The 12,022-nt window shown below is 38.7% G+C and overlaps 1 protein-coding gene across 1 annotated transcript in view; it reads left to right on the top strand.

Moving 5' to 3' along the window:
- Positions 1-12,022, top strand: part of LOC124788010 (serine/threonine-protein kinase RIO1) — a 125,819-nt gene that overhangs the window by 20,431 nt on the left and 93,366 nt on the right. Inside the window, exons 3-4 of the mRNA XM_047255056.1 lie at positions 9,572-9,788; positions 10,101-10,349. Coding sequence (XP_047111012.1) covers positions 9,572-9,788; positions 10,101-10,349 — 466 coding nt within the window. The remainder of the gene's footprint in view (positions 1-9,571; positions 9,789-10,100; positions 10,350-12,022) is intronic.

The raw sequence follows: 12,022 nt of genomic DNA, 5'->3' as shown, positions 1-12,022 counted from the left end.
ATTCGATCCACTTTGTGTGTTTGCGAGGTGAATGTATTCTCATGAATTGACCAAACTCTCTAAAAATCCTTTCTACAGGGTTCCCTTCCGGGTGAAATGCTGATGTAAGAATATGTTTGATGCTACGTGTTCCATTTTCTTCCCATAAAATAGGGTGCGTTATCCGTGATAATGCTGTGGGGTTTGCCAAACCGTGTAAAGTAACTGTTAGTCAAACGTCTAGCAATAGCAGATGCGTTGACAGTGCGGATAGCATACAATTTTAAGTATTTTGAGAAGACATCAAATACAGCAACGATGTATTTCACACCTCCACGAGCTCTGGGATAAGGTCCGGCTATATCCAACGATACTAACTCCAAAGGTCGGGTTGGTACAATAGGATGTAATTCATTCAAAGATGATCGGTTGGAAAATTTTGCTTTTTGGCAGATGATACATTTACGAACATTTGCAACACTCTCCAACACAGATTGAGAAAATAGCAGTACTGTACTATTTTCAGTGCATTTGGTGACTCCGAAGTGTCCCCAAGTTTTGTGTTTCCGAAAAATCCTGTATGCCTTGGGGCAAACGGGACAGGGCATCGGCTACTACGTTTGATTTACCTTTAATGTAAATAATTTCGAAGCTGTATTCTTGGAGTGAAAGGCACCACCGGGTGAGCCGTGAATGAAGCAATTTGCATGATAGCAAGAAAGAAAAGGCTTGGTGGTCTGTGTATATGTGAGTATGTTTACCCCAAAGAAAGTAGCGAAACTTACGGAATGCCCAAATAATGGCAATAGCCTCCCACTCCGTCACCGAGTACGACCTCTCGCACTCAGTGAGCGTGCGGCTCGCAAAACTTATCGGTTTGATGACCGATTGTCTTGATTCGGATTGAATTTGAAATAGAAAAGCTCCAAGGCCGTATGATGACGAATCCGTGGCTAGGCAAAAATCTGACGTCATGTCAGGGTGGCAGAGGAGGGGTGCGTTCGCCAATGCATCTTTAATAGCCTGAAAATCAGCTTGACAAAACTCTGTCCGTCTCCAAATTGCGTTCTTTTTTAGTAGAGTTAGCAGGTGAGAGCTGTTCAGAAGCTGGTTTGAAACAAACTTCCGAAAGGAAGAAGATAATCCTAAGAATGCTTTCAACTGTTTGCGGTTTTGTGGAGGAGGGAAATTACGAATAGCATCAATCTTCTTAGAATCCGGACGAATGCCTTCGGGTGAGACAATATGGCCTAAAAACTTGATTTCACGCCTTCCTACTTTGGGCTTCGAAAGATTTACTGTGACTCCAGCTTGTGAAAATTTAAATAAAATTTGCTGTAACAGATCAATATGTTCCTCCCACATATTTGTTGCCACGACAATATCATCGACGTACGCCGTGACGCGTGACAACAGACATGGGCCGAGAACGGCATCAAGCGTCTCGATGAACACGCCCGCGCTTACGCACAAACCAAAAGGCAACACACAAAACTGATAACTGCGTCCTTCACAAAGGCCTCGGGGTTGCACACTTCTCTCCTTAGACTCTGTTGCTCATTCTTGGACCAGAATTCGTCCAAGAAGGCTTGTTCGAACTTATCAAACGTAAGGCACCGCAGCTTCATAGCGGCACCCCACTTAGCTGCTCGTCCTCTCATGAGATTGGTGACGTATCTGATTTTATCGACTTCTGACCAACTACGTGGAAAAACACCGTCAAATGATCTAATAAACACAATAGGGTGGACTTTGTGCTTGTCCTCACTGGAAAATGTCTGGAAATACCCATGCCTTCCAAACGTGTCATCGGCCGTGCCGGTTGGTATGACACTATTGACGTGGTTTGTGTCACTTGCTACTCTAGATGTCGTACCGTAATATTGCTCGTTTGGTGGGAAAAAAAGCGGCTCATTGTAATTTTGACTTGAAATAGGTGATTCCACAATAGGTGTTCTGTCTGTGTCATTAGCCATGGTTTTAGCTGTTTTGTTGTTCCTTGACAATGCATTTGCACCAATTGCCAAACACGGCACAACATTGTCTCGTAATTTTGTCACTTCTTCTTCTGTGTGCTTTGTCTCGTCTTTAACATGTGTCTTTGTTTTTGAAAGTGTGTCCTGTGTAATTGTTTCAAGTTTTTTGTCCAGATAGTCGTCACACAATTTACATTCATGTACAATTCTCTCGGCCGTGTTGGTGTCGTTGTTTAGTGACGCGAGGTCCGCTCGGTCTTCTAATTTTTCTGTTTTCTTTGAGGTGGGTTTGTTCAAGAACTACCATTGTGAGTTGTTGGGTAATATTTCCCACTTCTTCAGTCAGCTTTTCTTGGGTGGAGCTAGCTGAAGTGTGGGCCTGAGCTAACTCTTCCACACGGGTGTTCACTTCCTGCTGCACATTAACTATTTGAGTTAACTGATTCTCACATCGGGTGATATTGTTTTTTGTTTCATGTGTGAATGTAACCAAAGTTTCTTCCTGTTTAGTGACTCGGTCGGACAATGTCTCAAATCGCTGGCTGAGCTGTTGAGTGGTGTTGTTTAATTCTGTCATCTGTTTTGTCATTCGTTCAAAATTTTCGGTCATAGTATGGTTTAATATGTCAATTTTCTGACTAATGTCTCGTTTCATGTCTGCAAATAACTCTAATAGTCGGTCCAGTTTGTCAGTTTCCTGTGTCCGATTTCTGTCACATTGCTGAATTTGTCTCATATTCGGTTCTGACATTGATGTTAACAATGGCGCTGACGGTCTAGTCTCGCGTCCATTCCACATTTCGTCGTTTAAATTCGCCATCTGTGTATTATCACAAATGTTGCGAGTTTGAGGCAAAATCATTGCATTGATCTATGAACTCGTCCATGGAGGGAAATGCGGACTTTCTTGTTGGTTGAAAGATGAATCTACTTCACTTAACTCATCTGCCGAAACTATCTCTACCTTACCGCGTTCCATTGTAATAGGATGTATAATCGTAAGTCAAAAAGGGAATAATATAAGTCTGATTAATAAAGATTTGACTCAAATTTAGGATGACATATGTTCTCGTCAATGTAAATGATTGCTCTATTGCAAACAATAGTTGAGAAAGATGCAGCAGGGCGGACAAAATTTTTCGTAACAAATGACCGTTTGGCGGTCAAATTCACGATCTTCATATGCTACAACAATACTATAATTACCACAAACTACAATAGAGATAGATAATTTTGGAAAAACCTAGAAGAAAACTACAGGATGCGTGGAAAGGGAAAAATGGATTCTGCAATTGGCTATTGAATGTTTTAATGAAACATAATTGTGTGACTCACCATTGAATTTTCTGTCCTGCAGCGGCTGGTCAAACACTTCTGCGTAAATCGATTCGTCAAAATATGGATTTTCTTAATACGTCTCCATTGGATAATCACCAGAAGGTCTCAAAATAACAGTTGTGCATCAATATATGCCATGAAAAGAAAACAGATTGAATTAGTTACAAAAATTCTTTACAATATTGTTGTATAATCATTTGCTTAGGTACAATAAAGTTGGTGTTTACGTTACCCTTTAAACTTCAGGATTTTTGGTTATTCTGTGTTGGGAAAAAATACAAATTAAAGTTTCAAATTTGCTCAAAAAGACACATCCGAAAATTGCTTCCTGTCACGGTCTCCAGTTGTAGTGGTTAATAAAAAAGAAAAATAAAGAAGAAAAGAAAAAGAAAAAAGGTTGAAAATGTGGGAAGAAATCATAAGTGAAAATTTTTCTTTTTTTTTTTTTCTTTTTTTTTTTTTTTCTTTTTTTTTTTTTTTTTTTTTTTTTTTTTAAAAATCGTTAATGACCGTGAAAAAAGGGAAAGAAAGAAAGAAATGCAGATCGGACTTCGTATTACAAAAAAGCTATAGTCGGGGTGGTCCTTGTGGCGTTTTTGAGCAAAAGTTAAACCAATTTCCACTACAAAAATTATTGATAAGAAAACGGAGAATAACAAAATGCAACTGACTAGGAGAATAACAAAATGTAACTGACAGGGGGAAGTGGCATAGATAAGAGTTCATCCTTTACCAGGTTAACTTGTCTTCTTTCGTGCGGCGTCCAGGTCTTCAAAAATATCCTTCATTTTGGCGTGAAAAGTCTGCTCCGAAATCTTGCAATTGTGCAGGAATCACTAATTTACACCAATTAAAATCATCTTGATACTGTATGCAATTTAATTTACTTTGCTACTTCCATCCTCCGGATTTCTTAACAACTTCCACAATATGTCTACACATTAAAAATCAGATCAAGACTAGCTAATAAGTTTTTTTTAACGTCTTCATCAGATCACGTCTGCCTTAAGCTTCGGCTATCAAGAGACAATCAAGAAACAGATAGAAAACAAAAAAAAGTTACAATTTTAGTATTTTCTCTACCGTCGAGCGCTCATATCGCTGCGACGGGATATTTTTTATCTGAGGGAATGAGCGTAGCGCGGCGAAATTCAAAGTCCCGCTACATCCTTTGTGGCTGGGTGGTGGGAGTGTGGGAGCTGGTAAGTTGCGGGAGAGGCAAGGCAAGAGAGATCTGTTTCATACAAGGTTGGGAGAGTAATTTCAGTCTCTGAAGGCCTTGGTGAGACCATTTGTATATTTGCAAATGGACTGCATGTCACTACAGTTGTGACTATCATTGGTGGCTAGGATATATGGAAAGGACATCCTGGTGCAGAATGGGTGGCAGCTGTTGAAGTGGATGTATTGCTGGTGGCTGGTAGGCCGGTGCTGATATAGCTATCTTCGAAGTGGAGGTCAGCAGCAAAGAGTTTACTTGGTTTAGGAAGATCAAATAAAGTGTATGGGGGAGAAGCTGTTAAGGTTCTGTAGAAATGTGGATACGGTGTCAGCACCATCAGTCTAGATCACAAAGATGTCATCAGTGAATCTGAACCAGTTGAAGGGTTTCGGATTCTGGGTGGTGAGGAAGAATTCCTCTAGATGTTTCAGGAGTAGGTGGTCCATTGCTGTCCCATAGATTTCTTTGTAGGTGATTCTTTTAATTTAAAGGTGAAATAGTTGTGGGTGGGGGTATAGTTGTTCATGGTGCCGAGGAAGGAGACTGTAGGTTTGGAGTCGGTCAGGTGTTGGGAAAGGTAGCGTTCAGTAGCAGCAAGGTCATGGGCATTGGGGATGTTAGTGTAGAGGGAGTTGACATCAATAGTGACAAGCAGGGTGCTTTGTGGTAAAGGGGGCAGGAACTGTAGAGATTCATTGGAGAAAGATTGCTGTCTTTTATACAGGAGGCTAGGTTACAGGTAATAAAGCTGAAGGTGCTTGTCCATGAGAGCAGAGTGTCTCTCAGTGGGGCACAGTAACCAGCCCCAGTGGGGCATCCTGGTTGGTTGGAAGCAGGTAGGAATGGTAGGAATGAGGAGGGAGATGGACTCCAAGGGGAAGGGTCCGAGGATTTGAGGAGAGAATGGAGATTCTGTTGGATTTTTGAAATGGGGTCACTTTCTATATGAGCATGACAATCAACAAACTGTCTGCATGAATGGCTACTGACAAATTATGGCCAAGAGATAGCAGGACCACCAAGTTGCAGAACATGCTCCCCAATACAGTGTGTTCCAGTTCAATGACTGCTTCACTTCCTATGCTATCTGGATGTGTTGTACCAACACCAGCTAGTCTGAACTGCACGGGTGCGAATTTTTAACATCTAGTGACATCTTACATTGTCTATTGCTTTTTCTTTATCAACAAATCCAATGAACATATTTGATTTTTCTGAAATCTTGTTTCCATCATCAGTCACAGCGTGTAACTGCCTCTCTTGTGCCCATACATTTCCTAAAAATGAACTGATCTTTATGTAAGAGACACTATTCTTGTCAGCAATTTGGATGCATGAGCTGTTAAGCTGACGTTGTGACTGTGCTCACTCTTATGTAACATTGTTACGGCCAGGATTGTGCAAATAATACTTTTCATTAGTCTAATTATAGATCTCCAGATTCATAGAACCTGCAAACCAGTTTGAATAGTAGTCACACTGCCATCACCCCCTGCCCCCCCCCCCCCCCTGCGGCGCAATAATTTTAGAAATTGCAAAGCAATGAATATTTTCCTTCCATCTTATTTGGTCATAAGTCTTTGAAAGCTCATCTCTGTTAAGCTCTTCACCCTAATACTGGATCCCATGTCTTCCATATCAACTTCCATTTCTTTTTCCACCATGCCATGAGATGGTTCTTCCCTCTCATAAAGGCATTAAGTGCACTCTTTCCACCTATACGCTCTCACCATTATCTATGGTGAGAGCGTATAGATGGAAATTCCCATTGCACTTACGATGTTGATGCCTTTGCTTCACTGAAGATTTTTTTCTGTAAGCTGAGTCACTCCTGACGACCATTCCCTCCCTCCTCCCTGCCCGCTGCCCCGGACCTATATTTGTCTTCCAGCTTTTGTGATTGCCTTTTTTTTTTTTTTTTTTTTGGAGGTGTCCATTCCTCTTCAAAATAACTGTCTGTTGTGGTATTAGTATAGCAGTGTCTGCTGTCTTAGAGAACTTCAAACACACCACCTCATTCCACAGTATTGTACCTAAATATCCTATTCCTTTGCAAGCTGATCCGTCTTCACTCAATTTAATCTTCATCTTTTCTAAATAGTGATCAGAGTCTGTATATGCTTTTGGGTGTGTCCTATAATCCACTGTGGTATTTTTGAATCTGCCTGATCATGATGTAAGCCTGCTGGAATTGTTCTCTCTCCTCACAGGCCTTTCCGAAATATACCATTGATTGTGAGTGTTGTACAATGTATTCACTATCGCTAGCTGTAATTTATAGCAAAATTCTCTATCTCTCTCTCTCTCTCTCTCTCTCTCTCTCTCTCTCTCTAATTTCTGCTACTGAGTTCAAGTTCTCCCATTAATTATTATATTTTCCTCTCTCTTTAAGTAATGAATTACACATTTGGTATTGTCATGTACTTCATCTGCCTGTTAATCTTGTGCTTATTACGCCAGCTTGTAAACCTGAATTGTTGTTGGTGCTAGTTTCCTTATATTTTGAAGAGAATAGTGCTATCTCTGACCTTTTCACAGTAAATTCTCTCTGCTCTAACTGAATTGTACTCTCTCGCAGCTATTTTCTGCTCTCGCAGCTATTTTCTGCTGCTGTTAATATTACCCTGCATTTGTCTGACTAAAAATCCTTATTTTCTTTCCATATCACTTCACTGCCCTCCACTATATCTAGACTGATCCTTTAGATTTCCCCTTTCAGATTTTTGTTAACTTCTTAACCACAAATTGGACTTCAGATAGTGCATGCTCAGACTCCTAGAATATGGCCATTTCATTGGTAATTCAGTCTTTTCTTCGTAATCATCTCCTTGCAAGTTCCCTCACAGAAATCTGGGACTTTTGCCAGTGGAGTGACCATAATGACAGTTTCTCAGTTGAAAGCCTCATGCCCCATGGATATAAATTTTGTCATTAATGCTGCAGTTTCCATTGCCTTCTGCATCCTGAAGCCTTTGATAATTGCTGATCTTTCTGCTATTTAGGGGCAGTTTCCCACTCCAGGGTCAAGAGTATATTCATGGAAGGTTTGTGGGTACCCACATTCAACTACCCTATTTGGCTTACTGTCTGATGACTCAAAACTTTTCTAGCCATAAATATCTTAAGCTGTGGTAATATGTAAGAGCATGCTATATGCTACTGATATTTCATTGTTCTTTACTTAAAGTACCTGAGTTTGTAATCTAGCTTTCTTGTTTTTCATAAAGTTGGTTCAGAAGACTTACTGATAATTGATAGTTATTGTTCTACCATTTGGTAGGTGACAAATTAATCACAATATTGTCACTTTTACTTTTTTTCTTCTTTCATTGCCCTTTTAATTTATGGTGTAAGTAATTGAACACATTTTGCGCCCTCTGCAAAATATCGAAAACAGAATCAGTTGGTTTATTTTGGAAATGGTCCACAAATTGCTGAGCTATCGCATTTCATATTTGCTTTTGATCAGAATTCAACAAATGCAATGCCCATTTTGTACAAAACTTCCTCATAGTTGATTCTTCACATGAACTGTAGCATATTTGTTATTTTGAAATGTCGGGCAGCCTCTGTTTTGTAAACATTTATTCCTGTTCGTGCAGTTCCAAATTGTGCTCATGATTGTTTCGTATAGTTGCAATTTTGGAAGTCCTTCGTATGAGTCATATCAAAATAAGCATGGACTTGTTTTAATTCAGCTTTACCTGGCACAAAATACTTTGACCATAGATGTTAGCCACTCAACTTCCACATTAATTACCTCTTTCCCGTTACAAAAGAAAACTGGGGTATTAAAATAATTTTAGAGAAGAATTAAATTTCTCATCTACTGTCCTCAGTAAACTTCCTTCTCCTTGTTCATTCTGTAAATTCTCTCTCAATAGTGTGACACTGTTAGCATTTATAATTCTATAAAACAGTACTTTTTTCTTCTTTGCTAAGACTGGTTGATGGGGATGCACAAGTGGTTCCATTTAACCACCTTATACAGTAAACGCTTTTTGATCAAAGAAGATGACTCGCTGAAAAGCAGAAGTATTTAGTTGTTCTTATGCATACAGAAGGAAGGAAAACTTGCTAGCTTTCAGCTTTATACTTTAATGAGCTTGAGAGAACTTTTGTACCATATGTAGTCAGTGAACTGTTTATTATGGGATGTACATTTACTTCATGAAATTCAATTGCATTTATAAATGAATTGCCATCTGCTGTTGGCCTTGCCTATCCAATGTCATTGGGAATGTAACGGGAGGGGGGACACCAAACCTGACAGCAGTAGTGTAACTGCCCATGATTAGTACTGTAAAATGAAATCATGGAATGAGGCCGTAACTCTTCTGTGAGTAGACACGAAAGTCGTCTTCAGAAAACAAGATGAATGTATATCAGTCTGTGACATTAGGACCAGGTTGGTAGACACAAATCAATCCCAAATGCTGGTGGACACGCATCAATCCCAAATAATCTTGGAAATTGTTGATGTACTGAACACATTTGATTATAGCCATGTGAAGTGTGTGCCAGGAAAGACATTGGTGGATTTTGGAAGATAGAAATACGGACAATTGTGAAAGTGGAGAATAATACAGGTTATGGAAGTGTCATAGAAGAACATGTGAATGCAAGGAAATGGACAATAAATTAATTGTGCTCCAGAGACACAAGTTCACAAGAAATCACTTAAATGGAGGTGCTGAACCAGTATCTGGAATAATGCTAATAACTAGAAAACTTAGGTGAGCTCATAACTGCTCAGATGTGAATGTCACATATATGCCGATCACTGTGTGTGATTTGTTGCATTACGCGTCTTCAATTATTTTTTTTTTTTTACTTATATTTGTGTGTGTTTTTTTTTCCCCTCCACTGTAAGGGTTGAAATGAAGTGATCACGTTTTTCTCTATAATTTTGAGCTGTTGTTAAATTGATTTAAAAAATCTTATATTTAATTTAGTTTTATGTATTTTAAAAAAGGTGTTTAGTTACAAAAAGCACCTACACAATGGTAGTCACTTATATTTAGATACGTTTAATAACTGTAAATTCAATTTCCAGCATGTAATCAGAAGAATAAAGAACACTCAGTCAGTACTTACCTAGATTCCAATTATGAAGTAAATGCAGGAGGAAAAACAATTGATTATCAACCACAGGATAAACTGTTCAACAAGTTTTTAAATAAAATAAATGTTGAAAGATATGAAGGACCAGCACTACCATCACATGCTTTAAATCATTTAATAGAAAGCAGTAGAAAACTGGATTCTGACAGGTTAGTGCCTATAATTAATGTCTTGAAGCATTTTTTTTTTATTTTCAAAATAGTGTTTTGAAATATTGACACTGAAATTTTCGGTTTCATTGAGTAACTTAATCGATAGTGACATAATTACTAGTGTGATGTAGAATTAGTTGGTGACCAATTTCATGCTGCCCCTGTATAGTGCATATGTACATAATTTCTGTATTAAAAAGAAATTTTTCATTTTAGAACTTTCGTGACAGTTATTGCAATTATGCAATTTTTTTAGAATAATATAAGCGCACTCACTGGTAATCGTCAATCATCATTTTTGTTTTAAAGGATACGTACCAAAGATAAACATGACAGAGCAACAGCAGAGCAGGTTATGGATCCCAGGACACGGATGATACTTTTCAAACTGCTTAGTAGAGAAGTCATCTCTGAAATAAATGGCTGTATTTCTACTGGCAAAGAAGCTAATGTGTATCACGCTACCTCAAAATCTGGGAAGGATTACGCGATCAAGATTTATAAAACCTCAATACTTGTATTTAAAGACAGGGATAAATATGTTACTGGAGAATTCAGGTATGTGGAAAATAAAGTTTGACCTGGCCATTGTTCAGACACTAATATCATTGTATTATCTTGATGATTATTATTATTGGCTTCACATTGTAAATTAGGTTGAAGGGTTAATATTTGTTCTAACTAGAATTGTAATGTGTGGCTGTAAATTAATTTTTACACAGTTTGAACATTAAGACCTAAAATTGAATTGCAAGCAATTTGAACATTTTGTGTGCCACAACCATTAGTGTAACAAGTGAGCATTATAATCCTTCAGCAACTGCACACAGTTTACAATAATGTCAAAAGCAGCATCAAATATTAGCTATGATATAATTTTTTCATGGGTCCGTGATGAGCAGTGCCTTTCAGATTGCTTCACTGACAAGATTCTAAAAAAATCAACTGTATGTGACCTGTCTGGAGTGCCAGTACTTTTTATGATAAAGTGGATAATTTTCAGCTGGAGAAGCCACTCAGCTTTGATGGAAATGTATCAGAACTTAATGAAACATCAAGCAATGACGAGGGTGGGGAGACCTTTGCCCTACCTGTGGGCCTTTAGTACCTTTAGTTCTGGCATTTGATGACAAATCAAACACAACAGACCAATAATTACTTCTGCCACAACAATGAAGTCAGAGACATTCTGGATTTCACAGAAGTATGTTGCAGTCAGGGAAATATCAGCTTCTTTGTTTCATGCTTTCTTTGCCAATAGATTGTGTGGCCTTCTTCCGACAAATCTCGCAAACCTGTGTTGGATGCTATTTCATCTCAGCTGCAAGAATATTGTCAGGAAAGTGTTGTCATACAAGCCAGTTGCTGATAGTTGCACTAGTAATAGTTTCTTGAGCCATTTTGTGCCTTCCTGGAAGAGTCCTTCACCATTTATTTCAGACTGTTCCCATACCTTTCAATGCTGTGTCATTCAAGCAGCACAGAAGCTCAATCAGTCAAGACAGTAGAGGGTGGTAGCTGTCAAAGGATAGGTTACAAGGCATCCATACATTCTTCTCATATGGATCCAGTCCAGTTTTCGAACAATAGGTAGCTTACGCATTGTGAAGCATCACAGCCTGAGATATACTTGGGTGCACTCCTTTGAACAAAATTTCATGGCCCCAGTTGTGCTTGGGCTGGGTCGCCAAAGTAATTTGCTGCTAAATTATAACAACACTCGGCTATTAAGTTCTTAATCACACTTTTAGTCAAACAAGTGAATGCGTTGTCATACCATGTGCCACTAAAGTATTTACATACTAATCAAATTGACTACTCGAATTTCTAATCCAACAAAATGTGAAACATTTTCAAAGTATTGACTGTAAGTTAGTGAATTGTTTTTACCATGATGGACTTTTGACATGTAGTTTGCAGTGCCTCCTTCCTATGGCAAACTCTGCCCCTTTGGCACCACTGCTTTAATGAGCGAGTGTTTAAATATAGCAAACCCCCCCCCCCCTCTCCTCTTAGCATTGTAGTACAACACTCACCTCCTTCATGGAAAAATTAAGTCAGTTCTTACCTCACTGGCTAACAATTTCATCTTCTTCTTTTAACCGACTATGAAAAGATATATATTTGAACATTTTTCGCGAATTTATATTCATTGCAGTCTTCTGCCTTACATGGCTTTCAGAACAGAAAATTTTGGATGGACTGTAGTTTAATACCTACTTAATCAATTT

The sequence above is a fragment of the Schistocerca piceifrons genome, chromosome 3 (genome assembly GCF_021461385.2).
Source record: "Schistocerca piceifrons isolate TAMUIC-IGC-003096 chromosome 3, iqSchPice1.1, whole genome shotgun sequence".
Lineage (NCBI taxonomy): Eukaryota > Metazoa > Arthropoda > Insecta > Orthoptera > Acrididae > Schistocerca > Schistocerca piceifrons.
Note: the sequence above shows the minus strand (reverse complement) of the source record. Positions and strands in the feature narration are given on the sequence as shown.